The 22665-nt window shown below is 42.7% G+C and overlaps 1 protein-coding gene across 1 annotated transcript; it reads right to left on the reverse strand.

Moving 5' to 3' along the window:
- Window positions 1-964: 964 nt before the first annotated feature.
- On the reverse strand, window positions 965-21398 carry cdh24a (cadherin 24, type 2a). The gene is made up of 15 exons (XM_073476394.1): window positions 21304-21398; window positions 17504-17750; window positions 12748-13042; window positions 11719-11838; window positions 11216-11383; window positions 7855-8036; window positions 6997-7253; window positions 6771-6907; window positions 6485-6606; window positions 4629-4746; window positions 4202-4510; window positions 3865-4057; window positions 3350-3749; window positions 1274-1984; window positions 965-991 (listed from the first exon to the last, which is right to left on the reverse strand). The coding sequence occupies exons 1-15, from the start codon at window positions 21396-21398 to the stop codon at window positions 965-967; spliced, it is 3381 nt and encodes a 1126-aa protein (XP_073332495.1).
- Between the last annotated feature and the right edge of the window lie 1267 nt (window positions 21399-22665).

Here is a 22665-nt window from a genome sequence, read left to right on the forward strand (position 1 = left end):
ACTTTGAAATAGCTGAAGAAATGAGTCACTGTCGAGTGACAGATTGCCTGAATGACACGTCCTTAAAATACTGATTTTTTTTGCGGCTGCCTCTGTGTTCAGGGCTCGTCACGAGAACAATGCCTGTGTGTACTGCATCGCATAATGGCTTTTGCCTAATTTTGTCTCTTTAAAACGTGGGAGATAAATAAGCCTTTGGAGATAATTCCAGACGAGCAGACGCAAACACAATAGTGAATTATAAATAATCTTGTGTGGGTGAAATTACGTGGAGCACTGTATATTGTAAGGCTGCAACAGTTTAATAACTGAACATCAGATGCTTAATTTCCTGTGTGGATTCCATTAAATAGCCCCCACCCGCTCCCAAAAGACTGTCCACTCTGGAGCAATAAAGCAGAAGTTGATGTTTATCTACATATGGACATCATTTACTGTACTTTCACAACATCTTTGACAGTGACAATCTAATCATTTCTAACTGTGTGCAAATTGCATAGTGAGCGGGTTTTTACTACTGACTACTCGCTGGAGTTGGACTCTCTCTACAGACCTACAGAATATAAATACTTAAGACTCGTCGGAGAGGCTCAGTGAGCTCGTGGCAGTGTAGGCCTACATTACTGTACGCTTGTGTGGTCTGAAAACTCTCCAATTCAAATGCAAATCCCTCATTCAGATCTCCAAGTACTTCTAGTGAGCGTGCCCCTATTAAACTATCAATATTAAATATCACAACTCTGGTCAATATTTGATGAGGCCTATTTTCTAACAATGCAGCTTTCAGGGCTCAGAATCAATATTTCAATAAAAGTTAATTTTTCATAACTTTCACTTTGAAAGCCCAAGTGCATTATTAATATGAGATACAAGAGAAGTGTGAAAAGTGACAGATTCCATATGCATCTTATAAACATAGTGGAGGTGAAAACTATATGCTGTGCACTGATTCCACAAATCTCAGCTATACTGTCAGCCTCCTGGATTTCTCCTGGCAGGGGGGGAAACAAGGAGATTTCTGTCAGAGGCTGTGTATTTTTCCACCCCTGCTGTGTTTAAAATCCATCACCGTCAAAGAAAGTTCTCCTCTCTCTGACTGTTCTTTCATCGCAATCTAGAAATCCCATTTCTGCTGTTCTTTTTCTTTGCCCTCTTGTTTATGAGTCTTAGCCTCTGCAGTCTCCCATCCCTCGGTCACTTGTGTCTCTCCTCCTCCTCCTCCTCCTCCTCCTTCCTTCTCCTTCTCCTTCTCCCTCTCTCTGATGATCTCCACCAGCCGCTGAAACTTCTGGTTTAGCTCCTCCATCCCTCCCACCACTTGCCCATCGTCCTTCTCTACATCGCTCTCCAGAGAACTCAGTGACTCAGCCCTTGAATCACGGCCCTCGAATTCATAAGTCTGCAGTGAGTCATAGGGCGGTTGAGACAGGTCAAAGGTGACCTGATCCAGACGGATATTCAGGAGGTCTTCCATGCGGAGTGGCTGCGGGTTGCCGGTTTCTGCTCTCGCAGGCTCCGCCCCGCTCAGCCAGCCTCTGTTGTTACCAAACAACCCCCCAGGTAAGGACAAAGGCTGTGGGGTCAAATCCTTTCTCTGGAGTCTGCACATGTTCAGTAGCTGCACTCCCGTTGGGTACAACCCGCTGCCGCTAGTCCCGTTCATACACGTCCCTCTGCTGTTCAGCGAGCCAACAATGCTGTACGTGTCTCCGGTCAGGTAAACAGGAGGGTTCACAGAGCTGATCTGTGTGCCGTTTGAATAATTCTGCTCTGAAACGGAGGGAATGGAGGAGTCAGTATCAATGTCGTCTAATGTGCAGCTGGTGGCTCCAGTGCTGATCTGAGTCTGCGATGACCCCGGTCGCCCCTCCTGCTGGTTTGACGAGGAGCTGGAGTGACTTTGGCATGAAGACTCAGTTGGGTCACAGTTGGTCAGTCTAGCAGTGTTGCTGGCTGGTGTCGACTCCGTTTCCGTTGGGTTCAACTGTAAGAGAGACGATGAAGAAGGGAGATGTTAGATGATTCAGACACATGAAGAGATAATCGGATGGAAGCAAAGACAGGCTGTAATGATTTAAATTTTTAATCAACTGAAAAAATTGCTAATCGTGACATTCAATCACCTCTGAATACTTAATGCTGAAATTTAATGAAGTCACTGTATTCATTTGTATTGAATTATGTGATTTGAATGAGATAAGTTCTGCAACTGCAAAAAGTGTTTTTGAAGGAGTAGAAAATTTTCCAAAGAAAATTAAAACATGCTCCTCTTATCCTGGTTGGACTGAGGTCTGATTGATTCCATCCCGACTCCTTTTCATACCCTCTATAGACGGGATGGTTAAGTTTTATGTTTCATCTTGAAATTTTGTTGTCTCTTTTAAATTAATTTGAAACCTTTAGGTCAGAAGATCAATACACTTACACCAGATACAGACAATAAAAAAAAAGATTAGTGTCTGAACTTAACCAGTCAGCTAACGTTTGGGCAGTACAATATGCTGGACGCATACCGTAGAAATCAGCCACTTTTACGCTCTTCTCTCCACAAACTGGCAACTACCAGCCTCTTGATGCTGACGAAACACAGATATGACGTGATACCAACAGCGTTACACTATTGGACGACAAACCTTGTTAGAAGCTACAAGAATTCTTGTCCAGGGAATTCACAAACATAATGATGTTTTGTAAGGAAAAGAGATACTTTCATTCTGAACCTTTGTACAATCTCTGTAGATTTATTTGTTTAACTTTAAACTAACAAGAATTTTAGGATCCAGAAGTGGCAACTTTAATTTGAAACTGAATAAAGCTTTTTGGAATATTTTACACTTTCCATCTAACCTTTCGAATTTGTGAACAAAACAAACTGACAAATAACATCACATAAATCATTATCTTTAAATCAAGTTATTGAAATTACTGTTTTTCTTTTTATGTGTTCAATTTAAAAGTAGTGAAATTTCAGCAATCAAGGCGCTAAAATGTTTCTCGATGACCTTCTTACTTTGAGTGATGGGATCCTAAAATAACTATTATCTTTCAAAGTTGGAACAGTTTTGATTATTTCACATGACCGGTTATTGTATTTGTGTTTATGTCTGAGCTCTTCTCACTGGTTTGATGTGCATGACTCAGGAAGCAGCTACAGCGACTGTCAATCAAATCTGACCAAACCACACCCACGAGTTTCTGATGAGTCACACTGTTGCATATTTAGTCATGACTGCTTTAGGCTATAGAGAAATACTATTATTCACTTGGTTATACGATTCATATTCTAGTGGCCTTTCTTTGCTTCCATCTGACTGCTGCTTGTTTTCATCTGTGCGTGTTTTAATCTGACCTTGGCCTGATCCTGATCCGCTTCTTTCTCAGCAGCGTTTGCTTCACTGCCTTCATTTCTCTCTGTGATTTTGCTCTTCGCCAGCATGTGTTCCGCTTCGTAACAACCAGGGCTCATCTCAGGAGAGCGTAGCAGGGGCTCAAAGGTGCTCTGGTTCTGGATGACAAGGGAATTGCCGATATGACCTCCGGTGAGCCCATGGGTCAGCTGCGTTAGCTGCAGACCTGCCTCCAGTGGCCCAGCTGGATAATCTCTGAGAACAGGCAGCGTGTGGATACCATAGCAGAGGCGTCCGTAGAGCGGAGCTGAGCCCGGTCGCTGCTGAGGGTCCAGACCGGGGCGCGGGTTACGACTCCAGCTGTACGTCCTGGCCCTTGGCGGATTCGGCTGCGTGTACCATCTGTGCCAAAAGATAAATGTCAGAGACGCACACAGTTGCACACACACATGCACACGCTCCCATAAGCCACCACCGCAAGGATAAATTGTATTATTTATTTTGGGGAACAGCTCACATGTTTCTGTTGTTGTGCATGTGCTGTATTCTGTGCATGCTCTGCAGCGCTGTAATGTCAAAGGCGGCGGTGTCCGCTTCCCCTCCCCCCTCGTCATCGTAGGATATGATGTTCTCCCTGACATCATCCTCCTCGAAGGGTGAGTGGGAGTCTCGCTTCTGATGGCGCAATGACAGCGAGAGTGCACACACCACTAAAGGGCAAAGAGGAGACACATGACCACGTACTCTTCAGATGTTACAGAGGCGACCTGACACAACTGCTCAGCATCTTTCAAAAAGTCATAAACATTGCATTTATAGAGCTTCAGAGACTTCTGAGAGCCGATCAAACCTACCCAGCAGAGTGGTGACACACGCCAGCATGGCCAGTAAAGTGACCAGACTGAAAATGAGTGACGTAGAGGCAGATGGCACGGGGAGACAAACCATGTGTCTCTCCCATCTCTTGTCCCTTTGTCTCCCTCTATCCTCTGTCTGCATGCCCCCTCGCAGACAGGGACAAATGGTCACGGTGACCGTGCCAGTGTTGGTCAGACCGGAGGCTCCGTCGCGCAGCACAACTGGCACATACAGGGTGAGTAAGGATGAGGAGAAGCCAGGGAGGGGCTCCAAGGCTGACTGGAGCACCAGGCTGGCTGTCACACCTGATAACGCAGCAAAAAAAACACACATCAAACATGGTCAGTGCACAACAGAATTGCACCAGTTTTGGCTGGAGCCGTGTTTCTGGATTGAAAGCAAAACAGTGCTAATGGGTTTAACCTCCAGTTTCCCGGACGGTGAGGTTGAGTGCAGAGCTGGACTCTGGAGGGATGCTGAAGTGGACCGGGGTGTCTTGTCCTCCTTGGTCCTTGTCGATGGCTCGCAGGACCTGAACTACCTGCAGAACACAGATCAGGATGGCATTATATTCAAATATTTTGACATTTCTCTCATTTTTACCCCTTCAGTAATCTAAACACTATTAATAATCTGCCATCTGAAAAGCACTCTTTGGTGGAACTGCTGAATTATGCATCATGTGATGAGGAGTTGCAAGTGGAAAAACTGCTCTGTTTGACTGCAGGAACTGATTTAAAGTTATAACCCTTATGTTTTAATTAAATCCAACCCTCCTTTATGATACTATATTTTATGCAATAGCCAGGCAATGTACATACATTCTGTTATTACTTCTCTGTCAGTGTTAGGGGTAATGTATTACAAAGTAACACATTAGAGTACTCAGCTTACTTTTTTGTGAGTAAACCGGTCAGTTTTGCAGTTATACGTTATTTAGTTACGTTTTCAAGTAATACAAGTTACTGTAAGAATTTTGCTGTATTTCCCTTTTTCTGTTCTTTTGTTGCCAAAAAAATAAATTCCAAATGCATCTGCACTGTTTCTGTTTCTCTCCTACTTCTTGGCTCGCAGTTTGCAGCCACCTGTGGATGTATCGGGGGCTGATCACACAGAGTCGTCGCTACAGGTGCGGCTCAGACACCACAGAAAAGCCTGTTTTGGACAAAATAGCGTGGAGTGCCTGTGGAGCAGGGCTGCATGACACCCTGCCATCATATGTAATTACTGGGAAATGCGAGGCCTCTGCCTTGCACTTTAAAGTTGAACATATTTAAACTTCTAAGAAATAAGCGACCCGCAGTGCAGGAGAGGAGCACCTGCCAGGTGCAATGTACCGTAGAAAAACAATAGTTTTGCTGGAGATGCTTTTCTAGCAATTCGTCTCTGTGTGATCGCCCTGAGTGCGGTTGTGTTGTGTCAGTGTAACTGTAGCTGGCAAGACGGCCAGAGCAGAGCAGAGTGGACAGGACACGGCCTCTGCATCATGCACTGTTATATTCTGCAATCCCTGACCTAATTAACTGGTTTATTAGTCGCATGTAGAAATGTGATGTACTGTGGCTATATATGTGCGTTTTTCTTGTTTTCATAGAAGCAGCTGCTCGGCTAAGTTGGCTGTCTGATCATTAGCAGCCAAAAGTCTGCACATCTGCTACTTAAAATAATTCTACCTTTTTCATTGCAGCTGAACTGTAAAACAAAATTACATGCTACATGAACTTGTCAGGCTGTATGTGCCCCTTTACCTGCTCGATTTTACGTTTTGTGATAAAACATAAAAGTTGAGGTAGAGTCAATATATTTAAAGGGGCAATTTGTAAGAACTTTTGCTGAAAATATCAAAACAAAAATATATAAATATCGCTAGCTGCACAGCTAACTGAGCAAAGTACTTTGAGGCAATTACAGTAAGCAGCAGTTAGCAGTTGACCTGGTGATATGCTGCCCCCTATTGGTTTGGAGTAGGAATGTGACAGGTGGACAATTCTTACATATTGTACCTTTAAAGTATAAAATATAAACAGCAACATGTGCTGGGAATCTTAAAGGGATTTTCATAATGCAAAAGTACTCTTACGAGTTACTTTTCTCAGTAAAGCTGTAATGTGGCGAGTTACTTTTAAATGGCAGTAATCTTGTAATATAACAAGTTACTTTCAAAGGTAAGGCTACCCAACACTGCTCTCTGTATAGTAGTTTAACTGTTAACAATAATTAATTTATTCCAACATTACTGTTTTAAATTTTAACATCCCAAAACCAAAAGAAGAACAGACCTGACCGGGGCCACTGGAGTCACATACAGACGTTGTGTACTGCCTGTCCAACTCCGGTGCATTGTCATTCTGGTCTAGTGTCTCTATGGCAACCACAACCCTTGACACAAGATTTGGATTGTCTGAAAGAAAAGGAAACCGACACTAATGGAGAAATTACCACTGACTTTCAGTCATTTTTTTACTCCCAGTTTTGTATTTCCGACTCAAGGCGGTGCTCTCGTTGAGATATGACTCTGGTAAGGTCTGCTGCTCATTGCACCCAAGGGCAGAGGGGCTGACATACCCCTCTGTGTGGCGATGACTGTGATATTATGCCACTGCTCCTCCTCACGGTCCAACTCCATCACTGTGCTGATAAAGCCTGTGTCAGAGGCGATGCGGAACAGAGCCTCGGGGTCTGACTGGGGATCGATGGAGTACCTGGGATACAGAAAGTAACATGTGGAGAGGGACAGTGAAGAGAGCCCTGAGTGGGTGACTACATGAGTGAGTGATGGTGTAATAACCACCTGATGTTGGTGCTCTGTCCTGTGTCTGGGTCTACAGCGTAGACCCGGCCAACAGAGCAGACAGGGGGGCAGTTCTCGGACACGTCCAGATGGTACCGAGCCTGAGAGAATTGTGGAGGCTCATCAGCGTTGAGGACCATGACCCGGACTGTCGTCTGGTCCTTAAAGGGGCCTTTCCTTATGTAGCGGGCGTCCACGAAAGGGTTGGCAACTTCCACAGAGAAAGTGTAAGAATTGCAGGTCTCATAATCCAGCAGCTGCCGGGTGAAGAATAAAGCTTCAATATACGATTCATATATACTGTATATGTGCTGTATATATCTTCCCACATGCAGTGTTTCATTATTCATTTTAGATACTTGTCTCACTCTTTATATAACTCACGAACAATATTCAATTTTGAAGTTATTCCTCTTTTAAAATTTCAGTTATTAATCATCAGCCTCTTCTTGCTTCACCCTCCACATCCTCTTAATTTAAGATTTCACTGAGCAATAATTATTTTTGAATGCCCCATGCTTAAAAGCAAAAAGAAAAGTTCACACCGGCTGCCTTTAACGCGACCAAATCACTTCAAACGAGCTACAATTTTTCACACCAGCTGCTTATTAGTTCATTGTTACTCATTAATTGCTCGTGTGGAGCCTTGGGAGTCTGAACCTGTCGACAACAGAGCCCGTTTGAGCGGCGTAATGAAACGTTACTCAAATTAATTTGCAACACTCGACAAAAGCAAATTCATCTAATCTCTGGAAACATCTCACATTAGATGTTTTTTTCTCATTATCGGACCACCTACGTGTAGCTTCAACCTTGGCTATTATGAAAACTTTTAATGAACGACTTCTTGTCGCTCACCTTGTTCAGAACAATGACAGCCTCCTTGTCTCTCCCTGTTAGATTGAATATCTCAGCCTCCTCACTGTCCAGGATCGTAAACTCCAGCAGTGCGTTTTCTCCCAGATCGGGATCGGTGGCAGTGAGGCGGCCCACCTCCACACCTGGTGCTGCGAGCTCAGATATAGAGAATGACCACGCACCTGCAGAGAAGAAAAACAATGAATATAATGGTTCTGAGCTCGGTGCAAAAAATAAACTCTCAGTTTTTGGTCATAGTAATCATTCCACCTGTCCAAACTGGCTTTAAAAAGATCCCTCATAACGCAATTCAAATGTAAGAGATGATGGATTACATCTGCAGACGTCAGCGTATAGTAAATTTCATCTACTGTTCAGTATAAAATCAAGTGTTTTCCATATCGGAAATTTGCGTGAATGTACATTTTTTCCTTGTTGAGCTGCAGCGTAAAGACAGAAACACAAAGAGGGATTTTTTTTACTAAAATAAACTGTGACTTTTGAAGATACCCACTTAATATAAATAACTCAGACTGTTGAAGCCTCACATTAAATTTGGATAACTTTTAAATGCACTTTTGCACATAATATGGACTGTGGGTTTGTACCCCGCGCCTTACACTGGAACTGTGCCAGGAAGTAAGCGAGTAGAGAGACGAGGAACGTTTGCATGTTTTAAGACAGATAAAAATGTGAAAACATCCTTTCAGTGTCTTTCATTAACACCTCTCTTTACAAATCTAATGCATTTGTAAATTACTTTGTCCACATACTGTCTATTTTAGACATTTTCAAATTTTTTTGAGCTGAATCAAAGGAATATATCATTTGTAAACTGAATATCTGTGGGTTTTGAAGTGTTGGTCAGACAAAAAAAGGTATTTGAAGATATCACTTTGGTCTCCTGGAACTTGGGATTGGTTTTACTCACTATTTTTCTACCATTTTATCAACCAAACAACTGATAATGAAAGTATTCATAAGTTACAGTCATAATTTTATTGCTGGTGGCATGGCATTTGGTCCACTGTTTCACTACTTTGGTCTAGACTAAAATATGGCATGACATTTAATATAGACATTCGGAAGATAAAGCCTACTGACTTTTCTGATCCCCTGATCTTTCATCTAGCGCCACCATCAGCCCAAACTTTGTCCAGTACTTTGGTGTACAAAACTAACTTTATTCCCATCAGCCTCAGCTATATTCTGTGTTTAGCGCTAATTAGTATATGTTAGCATGCTTACACACTAAAAAGAGGTGGTGAACATGGTCAATATTATACCTGCTAAATATAAAAATGGTAGTTATTATTATTATAGGATACATTTTCTCAATAATTAGTTGTTCAATGGAACTGCCATTAAACTGTGAATTCAAAGTAACAATCTTGAAGATCTCCGTTTCATTCTCTTTGGTGGTACTCGCTTCAAACACTGTTGCCTCGTCTCTAGATTTGCACTTGTTTCTGAAGTTTCATCGTCTATGGTCATCGATCTTATCTTTTTTTTGTTCGGCCATAGTATCAATTTACTCGCAATGCTAACAGAGGCCGGTAAAAAACAGTAAGCTGCTTTACACACAAGTGAGCTGAAGAGTGAGTATACTGCGTTAGCTTAGCCTACCCTGTCTGGTGGACCAACCACTGCTGGGTAATGTCAAAAGCATCACCACCTTTGCGCTGCTTGTGATTTTTTCCAGGAATGTTGCCAAATGGGTCTCACTAAAACTTTGAATTACACCCAGATGGGCGTGGTTTTGTAGGACAGGGCAGTGCACGCTTCAGCGAGCTCCGTGACAGTCTCAGCTCGTGCCCTGAGTGCACTTTGTTTTTCAATAATTTATGTATTTGACCTCAGATCTATGTGCATGGAGTTGATAATCTGGGTTGTAAAACTGTTTGGGTGGTTTCTGAGAAGTTTTCTGCCTGAAAACCTTTTGGAAAACTGTCTTTTGGTGATATAGTATAAAATGCTCTATTGCTGCAGTCAAGGTTCTTGTCCTGTGGTATTTAAAAGATTTGGTTAGGTTCGGTGTTTCACAGCAGCAACGATCACAAAAAATGAAAATCATCTCTGTTTGATGATACAAGTGACGAGACACCCAATGCAAGCTGGTGAGAACACACATCAGGCACACAACACACTGTGTGAGGCAGGACGTAAGGCGCCGACCCCAGGTGAAATACAAGGTTTTTAGGGAGTCCCGTTGTCTGTAATACTGCAAATGCAAGGGTTTTAATCAGTAGGCCAAAGGCTCAGTCACTCATCGGCAATAGATAGTGACTTATCAGCAATGTATTTCAATAAACATCTTTCAGATTATTACTTAAAGCTTGCTGAGTTAATCTGTTCTTAAGTCAGTGATCTGTGGCGGGTCCTGTCACTTACTTGGCATCACATGATCACTTGTGATGCTGCAAATTCAGAGAAATGCTTTCATTTAATCAGAGCAGCGCTACCTCGCTGATTATTAATCATTTAAATCCTCCACATTATGAAGATCATTTGAAAACACACCGCCCCTCCCCTCGCATTCAAAGAGCATACTAAATGAACCATTTGCTTAAATTGTGGCATTATTGTCAAACAGAAAATAATGACCTTGAATAGAGGTAGAAAAGATATGGTCAGGTATCAGTAAATAAATAACGCACTGCTGGCATTTGGAAATATTAAATTGCTTCTATAAAGCTCTGTATTGCAGCACAATATATCAACGGGAGGAAAGGGGGCTTTAAACATGAAGATGAATGGCAGTAAACAGAGACTGTCAGGGAGAAGAAGAAGTAGAGACGAGGAGGGGGAAAAAGCGAACAGGGGAGAGAGGTAGTATATAGAGAAATGCAGTATATGTCTCAAAGTGTTAGACACATTCTGCAGTGATTTTACTGTCTATTGAAGCAGAAAGCACTGAACTTTAAGATGAAATATTAATAGCATGGAACAGGGAAAAGCTTGGATAAGAAAAAAGCAGACATGATCTTTCACTTTTCGTCAAGGCACAGTCCATTTGAATCTAAGGGACCAAACGGGAGTGAATGTTAATGCCACTCATCCTGGCAAAGGTTATGTTCTTCAGACTGACGTTAACAACAATGATTAGGGTGAGTGAGTCAAATGAAAAGTGGAATACCCGACTGACAAGCTACTTTACAGCTTATATCTTATCTTTCACCTGTCAAGACGACCAGGACCCAGAGGAGGCAAAAAATATCAGACTGCTGTCACAAACGCCGTTACAGGATGTTTAATCACTTTAATCTTTACTTACTCACACACACACGCATACACATTCTACTGCTGCAGAGATAGAAAGCAGCCAGCAGTAAAGTGGTGATCTGATAACAGCAGCGCTTACTCCTTCTGAAGTGAGGGGGGTTGTCGTTGACATCAGTCAGCTGCACGGTGATGGTTGTAGTGCCTGATAATCCACCCAAATGACCTCCCATGTCTTTGGCCTGGAGGACGACCAGATATTCATCCCGAGTCTCACGGTCCATGTCAGGTACTGCTGTCCGCAGGACGCCTGGTAGAGGGGGGAGAGCGTGACGCGGAGCAAAAATCACAACTGCAACAGATTTCACAGTGACACAACGTCTCTGGAAATCACCATCAAAGCGAGCCAGATGCATACATTTTGGAATTAGGACATCGAAAAAACATACGACTCCAGGCTACTTTCCGTCTCTCAGCAGATCATATGAAACGCAAGTTAAATGTTCTTATCTACATTTGACATATGGTAGCAAAGATATAACATATCATTTCTAACCACACCACTGGGATTTATGTATAAAGTGTAATCATGAGCTGGCGAGGTGTTTTATGGTAAACAGCTGTGAGGGGATGTATGGCACAAACCTGTTTGAGGGTCCACAGAGAAATAGTCCTGGCCGTGTGTAATCGCATAGACCAGCCGGGCGCTGTTTCCATATGTCGGATCATCAGCATCTCTGGCTGTGACTTGGATTATCGACGTCCCTGTGAAAGAGAAGTGACGACAAAGGTGATAAGTCAAACAGCCCTTTTGAAAGTATAGCACTTAAAGCTGGTGGCTGGTTCATAAGCTTTAAGTGATACTCCACCCAATGTCTGTCTATTGAATACCAAGTACTTACAGCTGTAGGATTAAAAGCATAATGCACTCCTCCACTGTCTATCTGTATGTGCCGCATCTATAAAACGTTCATCTTTTAGACAAAATATGACTAAACAGCCTGTTTTCATGTTGAGCAATTGCCCTTGAATCTCTGGAGCTGTGCCAGAAGCAGCGTGTTTAGCCTCATTCTGGCAAAACTATGATTGTTTGCAAGATACCAAGAATGTGTTTGGACAAGAGGGAAGTCGATTACGCTTCTGACAATGGCTTAGAACTGCAGTGATTTGCCTGATAACTGACACGGGATGGGGATCATGGGATCTATTTTGATAATCAATTACTGGTGCCTGTCACTGTCGAGCAAAGATGTCAAGGTTTTCTTTAACATATATGAGGGGGGGGGGATTGTTCTGTTGTTAAAAAACAAACAAACATCTAAATACTTACTCTCCTCAGGCTCTGGGAAGTTGTGATGCGCATTTTTGACTATTTTCTGAAAAAAAGATTATGCTCAAAGTTTTTTTCTTTTCATTAAATTATTTCAGTCTAGTGAACCGCGTCGCTCTGCTGAGACCGTTGCTGGTCTGCCTGGTCAGTTTGGTCCAGACTGAAATATCTCAACTACAGCATGAATTGCCAGTTCTGCTGTGAAAACTCATCGTTATTGGAATCTTGTGTAACCTAATTTCAAACAGACCACAGCTGCATCTCCGCATTAAGGACAGCACATCTCGACCCCTTTCAAGAGGTTCCGGGTGGAGAATCACTTTCATGTTATAAAAATGCTCTACCTATGTTGGCCATTTCCGGCACCATGGCAACATAGGGTTCATCGGGAAAGATGGGCGGGTTGTCATTGATGTCCTGCACCCTGATGATGAACTCGGAGGAGGGCTCCAGGGCTCGGCCGGTCTGACGGTCTGTAGCTGTTGCGATGAGACGGTACTCGTCCTTCTCCTCCCGGTCTAAAGACTTGGTGACATGTATGTTTCCCGTGTTGCTGTCAATAACAAACACAGAGCCCACTCCCTCTCCCTCCAACAGATACTTAGTGCGGCCGTCTCCTTTGTCCATATCTGTGTGCAGCTGGAAAATAAAAAAACATGCGGAGTAAATGACTGCAACGCCTACAGGCAACATCAAGTTCACACACAGTTTGCAGGTATCGCTCATTAACACTCATCTATTTGTCTGGCAAGCAGCGCAAACATGACTGTGTGAAATGGGTGATTTATGTTAAGAAGGGATGCGCTCAGTGAATCTGAAATGAATGGCACCAGGTGTGGAAGATACATATGGGACCGGGATGAGTACTGATGCATACAGCTAATTAACTCACTGGACCAAACATGCCATTGGGGGTTTGTTGAGGTTAAAACCACTTCAACGTGGACAGTGGTCCTGCACATGTCCTACATGTATGTTCACAGATGCATTCTGCTAAGACAGGCTGCAAATCTCTTCTGTCTCTTCTATCCATCTGTCCCTTTCTTCCCCGTCTTGTAAATCCATCTGCCTAGACTCTCCTGTACCTTTTAAACCACCTCTTTCTCCAGTCCTTGTGTGTCTCTCTTTTCATCAAGTTACCTCAGTTACACAGAATGCCCATCTGCTCACATTTCTCCAGCTCCACCACCATCACCACATCCCCCCTCTCTCTCTCTGACTGTCTGTTTTGCTCTCTGGTGCAGAATACACGTTTGGTATTTAATGGCAGAGTGGATATTAGTGCGAGCGAGGTAGGTAAAAGGCCAAACACACAGAAATAGAAAGCTAAAGAGATTACTCAGCCTTCATCACACTGAGCTTTCTGACCAGGAACCTTCACATCTCTCTACCCTTAAGGCGCATCTGCACATGTTCGTAATCCATAAGGCTTACTCACAACCTCTGCTGCGGACCTCAGATACTCATGAGAACTAAAGCCTCAATTTTTATTCAGCTGCAACAATGACAGTTTACAATTTTACAGAAAATGATTTTTGAAGTAATTTTGTCGCAGAGAAATAGAGAAATGTAATTGCCTGCATAATGATATGTGTATAATTAGTCGAATCATTTGTGCGCTTAAGACAGATGTTTAGGATAGGATTCCAGTATGATGCATGTTAACGACATGATCGTGCACACTGCACGGCATGCAGGCAGAGACCAGGAAACCATATAAGATTAGTGTATATTCTGCGCGTGTGTCTTGGAGGATAAAGTTGGGGATTATAGAAACTCATGATAGCATACCCTACAAATTGCTAGATAAGGGACTCAGGGTTTTTTATTCATCCCTCCACCCACATCCCTCTCCCTTCCTTTCTTCCTTAAAGCGTGCTTCGATTTTGAGCCCACACTTCACCACGAGAGACATCTTTGTCAGAGTCTGCTCCTATCTCGCTCCCCTGCTCTTTGCTCTCCCCCTCCGCTCACCCCCTCCGCTCCATCCTCTCTCTTTCTATCCTTCTAGTCCTCTTCTCCTCACTGTCTAATTGCTGGCTCAGTCCCGCTGTGCTTCAGTCAGCATGGAAAAACACTCTCATGGTGGGGAAGAAATTTATCCGCCCCGTACAAAACAAAGCTGGAAAAAGAGGAAATTGTCTCTTCCAATTGCTTTGTCACTTTCTCTCCTACTCTGTAATCTGAATTTTCCCCTCCTCTCGCTCATGCGGCGCATCCACCTCTGGGGTTTTTACTGCTTTCTTTGGCAGCCAAAATCTTCCTCCTTTGCATGGGTTGAAGCACCTGTGATTCGAACAGTTGATAACTCACCTCGAACCTTGTACCGGCAAAGGGTTTGAAAAGATAATCTCTCTATTTTTGGCAAAGAAACTGGGCTGCCTCTGAGAGAAAACATGCTTCCAACCCCCTCGCAATGCAGGGTTGCTTTATTACATGAATATCAACATCAACACTATGCTTGCCGAGAAATGAGCAGCCTCGTGCCTCTCCTGATTGCTTTAACACCCCTCCCTGACCGTACCAATAACAACCAGAGAAGAAGATTAAACATTTATGAGGTGTATACTGCACTGGTAAGAATCCAATCTAGACTGTCACTATAAAGTATACTGCTAGCTACAAAGTGGCTGGCAGCATTCCATGTTAGCGTTACAGCTGATATAATCCTACTCTGAGTATACAGTAGCTGCCAGCAGCTGCATTAGTGTGGCGCGCCTGACTGTGAAATGCTACAAGTAAACCCCAGGGATCCCAACGGTTCAGGTGTGCAGTGGATTAAATCATCTCAGACACATTTCGAGTTGCGACACCGACAGCAGTTGAAGGTTGCTGGTGTGGCGACTGTAAAGACTCAAGTATGTGACACGACAAGTGGGGGGACTGCTGCACAAACACTGCAATTACACAGAGTTATATTTGTGCCTCATTAATGATACAACTGAAGAGTTTCCGCAAGCACATACATTTGATTTTTAGAGAAACCGTTATCGGGCAAACAAAATAAATCTATTTGGTCTTCAAGAAATTGATCTGCGTGTTCACAGTATCTCTCTTGCTCTTTACATCTCAGCTGCGCTCTCGAGTTTGCACACTCAACTGGACTTGTTCAGGCAGAACATGGAGTGAATTTCAGAGGCATTCAAAGTCAATAAAGATATGTAAATAATATATTACAATTGAAATAATGGAATTTAAGTTGCAGAAGTTTAAAATGGAGTGGGAATTTGCTTGCTTTTTGAATCTGCCTTATAGACATGGAGACCAAAGGAAAAAAAGAGAGAAACTGGAGGAAAATAACAGGAAGTAAAGCTGAGTTCTGAAGTAAGTCAGAGGCTGAGGCAAGTTAAAATGTTTCAATTTGAGTGAAAATTTGCACATGCTTTTTTTATCTGTACTATTAGCCTGAGAGCAAAAGCTAACTAATAAATAGTCTAAAATAGTAAGCAAACTTGATGATTCCAGCTTTATGCTTGCTGGCATTACAATCATTAATCTACATTTTGCTTAAACTGTGCCTATAACTAAATAAATCTGAAAACAAGGATATTTTGTTGGACAGAGCATGTTACATCTCATGCTAACCACTGTTGCCTCACAGCAAGAAGATCCCGGGGTCAAATCATAGATCTAACAAGGGCAATCTGGATACAGCGTAGGAGGAGGGCCTGGTTCATTCATTCAATGAAAGCTGCAAAAGCTCAGCTACACAGGTACAGAGTGACACAGATCTTCCACGTTGAGGCCCATAGAGCGTGTGCACTAGAGACTTCTGTTGGCTGAGACAGCTAACTTCTGGTTCGGTTCAGTTAAGAAAGTTAAAGGAACAGTTACTTTTTTAAAAGGAACTTCATTGATGATTGTAATGCCTTGACTGTGGCAATCGTCAAGGTAGCCAAAGAGCTTAATTAGCTATTACATATGTCAGCCTGCTAATAGACTAATTAAAGTACAGACAGACTGACAAATACAATTTAAGTTTCACAAAACTAGGTTTGTTAAAGTAATAATCTCGAAGATTTTCAGGTATATAAATATCTGTTGAGTCACTATCTATTGCTGAATGAGGTAACACAATGATGATTGAGCCTCTGACCTGTTCAACAGAGTTTCGGTATGGGTTTTGTTGAGTGTCCCTAATGCAACTGTTGGGTGTTCAGTCTTTATATTTACGTATATACTGTACTTTATACTGACAAACTGCGAGTTTCTTGAGTTGAAAAATTATTTTTTGAATTGACAAACTCATGGACCCATGATGGTCCACTTGTCGGGGAGTGACTTTGTCTCTCCATTGTTCCGGTGCTTCGCTACTCCCCTAATAACAAACAATTTTACTAGCAATCCTATTGGACACAAAACAGCCATTTAGAAAGTACCAACTATAATATTCAGATTGGCTGGAATTGTGCCACATTTGCCCCATAGGGCACCCTTCATAAGAGAGACAAAACACTTGACAGGACACCTTCAACTACATACACGGTCAACTGTTACTCTTTGTATTATGGATTTCAAATCCATGGAGGTTTGAATGTTTGTAAAACTTTCAAAGAGCCAAGAAAAGCTATTTTTGTTTGCATGTGGCTGTCCCATTGCAAAGCCTACAGGACAAGTGGGGCCAAGCAGCCAGTGAGAGAAACACTTGTGTGAATGTGCAGCGAGCCGCACAATGCCATGAGAACTTGAAATCCATAAAACTTCTTTGTCTCATGCGCACAGCAAGTCATTTTAATTCAAATGAGTGGGCGCTATCATTGAGTCTGGTATCTAGTTTTTATAATACATTTGTGGAATGTGCAGGAAATAGAGAGAGGAAATGAGCCTGACTGAGTTATAGGAGGTTCACTGTGTACTTCTTTGGATTATGGCTCACGAATACATTCATTTACGAAACACGTAAATAAATATATTGTGCAGAAAACAAATTTGTTTTCTCAGAATTAAATTACTCTGTCTACAAAAAATGTTCATGTGCTTGTAAAAAACATTTTCCTATGTTCAAAATATCCCATTTTGCTCTCAGCAATGAGGCACAAATATAACTCCACACAATAAGGTACAGGTTATTCACATGCTGATTGGCTGACAACAGCTTACCCGTCCAATAAGCACAGGCTCTGGCCCTCTGTACTCCTCGATCACAAAGAACTGGTTCCAGAGCCAGCTCCTCCGGCGACGGGCACGAGGCTCCGTTCCCAGCAGGTAAGGCCCAGGCCGGATGTCTTCAGACTCCGTGACCCATTTAGATTGGCCCCATGTCCTCTCAGGCAGAACGTCAGCGACACCTGTCTCCAAATGGAGCTCAGGCTGGAGAGCGTACTCCTCCTCTGAACTCAGCTCTAGACTGTGAGCATTAATTACACCTTCAACCTCTCCATTAGTCAAATTGGTTCTTTTCGTGTGGTTCAGACTGAGTTCAGGGCTATGTTTAGGTATTAAGGATTTGGCAGCTGATATAGGATAACTAAGCATGTCTTTTTGCCTCGATATTTCTTCCTTCAAGTCAAAATCATTCGTTTTTCTGTCATTTTGACTAAAAGCCACATTTGGCAGGGTTCTTACACCATCCTTTGCATTCTGAAGCGGGCTCTGCGATTCTTTGAAACTCACAAAAAAGTTTTTTGCAGACTCTGGATGAGGTAAAACTTGTTTTTTGCTTGATACTGCTTGCAAGTCCCGCTCTTCCTCTAAAAGTCCAACAGCCACTGAAATGCCACTTCTTCCCCCTTTACAGAATAAAAGAAAAAGAAGCACGACATGTGCTGCCATCGCTAGGATATAACTGATCAGGCTGTTTCAAAGAATAACTGAAGAAAGGTTGATCAGAAGTAGGTTTTCATGATGGTCCATCTTGTGCTGTTGTTCTGTGTGTCACCTCCTGCTTCAGGTTTTTTCTCCCAAGTCTTCATTTTGTCACCCCATGCAGCACACATGCTGCACAGGATCACCTGAGAGAAGACACACTTATTATCAATTCAGTGCTTCAAGACACAGAAGTGAAAAACAAAGATAAGTTGACATTTTACTCATTATCTTACAAAGAGGAAATTTGATACATTGAGTCTTTTTCTACTGTTTGTCGAACAGCTTTGTTTGCTAATCTGAGCTCTCTGCCAGCGGCTGTAAAAATAGCTGTGAGTTTTGTTCTGAAATTATGAACATCACGGTCTGATAAGAAATTACCTAGAATTCCCTCTATACCAGATGTTGTTATTCATATCATCCTCATTGCTTTTGTCATCGCTGTGATGTGTGAATCCTATTATTGATCACTCAGGCATTCTCAGACAGTTAAGTCTGGTCCTAAAATTTTTCAATTAATTTAGAGCCTGAGGGTCTGGCGATGAGGTGGAGCTCGGGTACTTTACTGTTCCTCGTCACACACAATTGCCTGGACATCAGGTGATTGATGTCACCCCTAAAGATGGTCTCCCCATGCCTCAATGCCCAGTAGTGAAAGAAGTTCCCCTTAAGAGATTAATTAGACTCATAAATAATTCAATCAATGACTTGTCCTCATTTCCCAAAAGTTTAATGATCTTGAGTTTCGTTAGTATTTGAGTCAGATCCTGGCCATTGATCTTTGAAATTTGATGTACTGAAAAGTGTCAGCGGCTTAACAAGACTCAAACTGTGTAATCTCCATGCACGTTTCACCTGCATCCATCACTCTGCCTGCAATGAGAGTAGATTCCCTGACATCTGTTTTTCACCTTTATGCACGCATGGAGGCACACATTATCTCCCACATGCACACAGTGCATGAGTCATAGATATGCATGGATGCGGTCTTCTTCACACATTTTTAAATAAAGTTTTCATGAATCTCTTTTGAAAAGATTTAAGTGCGTGAGCTGCTATGTGCAGATGATCAATATTGTGTGGCTATGACATCCGTGACAATGTGCATGGCCTCATATCTGACTAACTAAAGTGAAACGTATGCTTTGATTAATTTAGATGCAAATAAGCAGAGTGGGCCTACTCTGTAGAAATGCACAGAGCCTTTGATGGCACTGAATAATATGGACCATAAAATTTTCTGATACATCCAAATTGATATGCTTCATATGAAAGGAAGGACACATGAAAATGAAACCAATGTTCTTTTACACTTCAGATACTGACCTACTTTCTAAAAAGTAGGCTTTAGAACTGAATTTAAGCATTTGATCACAGTTAAAAGTAATAGTAATTACTAATCTTCATGGCATTATTTCTTAAAAAGAAATTCATCCTTGAAATGTTTTTCTTTAGCACCCCAATTACACCAATTCCAGCTCTCTGTGCGTAATGCTTCATGTTCAACATTTGCATCTGTTTGCCTTCATCTTAAATCTTGCAGAATACAAGACAGCGGTTCAGCCAAAACACTTTTGTCTTCCTTCCTTGTGTATTAGCATCGACCGAGCTCTGAGCTTACATTTCTCCCCTGCTAGCTTTGCTCTGAAACCACGTTGCCAGCAGTACATGTCATTCACTGTTGTTTGAAGTCTTTAGAGTGTGAGTGCGTATGAGATATGTGTGAAATGTAAGGCAGGGATAGAGGATGAAAGCGTGAGGACGATTTGCTGTTGCCGGCTCAGAATGGAATGATGTGCGGTGACATAGCTCTAAATTGCAAATCGCTGTTTCAGTCTCACTTCACTCTGCATCGAGTCGCTCTGCTGCAACAAGGCTACTTCGTTTTTTATTAAAAATAGCCCGTGCATGTCAGGCCTTTTACATAGGGAAAAATGGGAGATGGAGGCAGGGAGGGAATGGGTTGAGGGGGGGAGGTGGTGGGACTGCATTGAGAGGAGGGCAGCCTCCTCCTTACAGACGTGGACAGATCTCCTCTGGCTTTCTCTCCTCCTGCCATTCGTCTTAATGCTTATAGACCCCTCATCCATTCTCTCCTGCGACTAGAAATCTCTGAAGTCTCTCCGAATCGGACTGGCCAGGAGAGGCCAACTGTACTCAGCACATCAGTCACCTCGCTGTAGCCAAGGTTTGACACCCAGACAGCTTAACCTTAAGTGATTCAACAGCACAAGCACTGCGCTGAGCAAGTGTTTGGCCATGTCATGAGAAAAATGCCTCTGTTGGCTACAAGGTGCTCCTTCATCTATCTATAAAATGTATGAGATGATAATGCCCTCTTAGACATCACATAACATTGTAAACACAGAGACATTACATTTCTCAAAGCAAGCACATGATGGCTCTGTGCAGACACACAAACACACACACACACACACACACACAAACACAGACTCACATCTGGACTGCTTATTAGCCCATCCAGTGGAGATACACTAAACAGCCCGGAGCGTGACCTTGCCTTGTTGGAGGAAGCAGGAAAAATGACCTAGTTGATGTATATTAATGTGATTTACACACTTGGGCTAACTATTATAATGAATGCAGCGTCCCAAAAAAAACAAAACATGGCTGTCGGCTAGTAACCGTTGTCCAGCGACCCCCCACCCCCCTCCCTCCTCCCCGCACGCGGCAGGTGAGGATGGCGCGCAAAAGCGAGCGCTCGCGCACACACACACCAACGGCACCGATAGCCAAAAAATGCGAAGCACCATCTGTCAGAGAAAACCCGGCGCTTCAGCTTCAGTCAGGTTTCCTCTCTTGATGTTGTCTCACCCCTCTCTCTCGGTGACAAAAAGGGGCGAAAGGTTATTTTTTGTTTTCCTTCAAACTGTGCCGGTGAAATAGTTGGAAAACCGCCGCGCCGCGTCCACAAACTGAACCGTTAAAGTAAGCTAGGTAGCCGGGGAGAGGAAACTTGTCACGTCCGTGTGTGTGTGTGAGAGGGAGACTGTAAAGAGGCTTCACTTCGATAAACTAGTGACTCGTGAAGATTAAATAAAAAAAGTGCTTTAGTAGAGTAGAATAAAGCTTACCGTGTGCTTTGCCGCTCCGCTCCGCTCCGCCGGTCCTCTGGTTTAACGGAGCTGAAATGATCCAACGTGGGAAAGAAAAGGATGCCGAGGTTCATCTGAGCTCAACATGAGGTCTGTCCACTTAGCCCAGTCTCTCTCTCTCTCCTCTCTCCTCTCTCCTCCCTCCCTCTCTGTCTCCCTCCTTCTCCTCCCCTCTCTCCATTAGTTTGTAGACGAGGGTCACCCTAAAAGCCTACTATTTTTAAGGATACACAGTGACAATATACTGTAATATCCACATTGATATTAATGATAATCACCATTTTTTTTTTTTTTTTTTACATGAATCAGAATCACAGCTCTGGCTTCTTCTCATCATCACATTTTTTTTTACCACAGTTTGTGTCCAACACAACACACGAATCGTTTAAGCCCCTTCAGTATTTTCTTGTTATAGGCTGTATCATTCCCTCGAAGCAGTGTTTTTGTAATCTGCTTAAACATAGCCGGTCTGCGTAATCATCCTCAATATGTTTTCCCCCAGTTATTCCACTCAGATTGAAGCCGGACCAGAAAATTGCTGCATTAGGAGATGAAATTTTGCCATTAGTGTTCTCCAGCTATAAAAACATGTCTACAATGTATGACTATAATTACCCCCCCTCCTCCTCCTCTTCCCACCCACTTTGATAGGATATTTTCTCCAGTGAGTTGAATCGTGATGGGTTTTTCTGGGAAATTGATGATCAGTTTAATATACAGGACGTTTATGCAGTGCAGTCTCTCATTAAGTCTCGACTTTAAGCTGATTTTAATGAGTAATTTCGATTCTTTGTCTCAGGAAATAAACACGACTTCAAAAAATATATATATTTGGACCCGCTAATCCACATTTCAAGGATGAATGCTCAAACCCAGCATTGTTTCATAGTTTGTAAATAGTTGTAAAGTCATTTGGATGCCAAACATCTAAATATTAGCCAGTGGCTGACTCAGGATGTTTGAGGGGCCGGGGTGGGAGAAATAAAATGGGCTGTAGGTGGTGGGGCACCAGCACGCAGAGAGGTACTGGAAGGACACCCTACATGGCAACTTGTTTTATCATGTTTTATCTACCATAGGGGCATCCAAGACAGCACTTTATCTTGTTTTCTCCACTGGAAGAGCACCTTAGAGGGCACTTTATCATGTTTTATCTACCATTGAGGCATCCAAAATGGCACTTTATCATGTTTTCTCCACTAGAAGGGCACCCTAGAGGGCACTTTATCATGTTTTATCTACAATAAGGGCATCTAAAACGGCATTTTATCATGTTTATTTACCATAGGGGCATCCAAGACGGCACTTTATCATGTTTTCTCCACTGGAAGGACACCGTAG

This window comes from Pagrus major, chromosome 11 (assembly GCF_040436345.1).
Source record: "Pagrus major chromosome 11, Pma_NU_1.0".
In the NCBI taxonomy this organism is placed as follows: Eukaryota; Metazoa; Chordata; class Actinopteri; order Spariformes; family Sparidae; genus Pagrus; species Pagrus major.

What these genes read in the sequence shown, in the direction of transcription:
- cdh24a (XM_073476394.1), bottom strand. Translation starts at nt 21,398, where the DNA reads ATGAACCTCGGCATCCTTTTCTTTCCCACGTTGGATCATTTCAGCTCC. An exon ending in GCGGAGCGGCAAAGCACACG is followed by an intron (nt 17,751 to 21,303) that starts GTAAGCTTTATT and finishes TAATGCTCACAG; the next exon opens with TCTAGAGCTGAGTTCAGAGG. An exon ending in AGTCATCGCCACACAGAGGG is followed by an intron (nt 6,607 to 6,770) that starts GTATGTCAGCCC and finishes CTTTTCTTTCAG; the next exon opens with ACAATCCAAATCTTGTGTCA.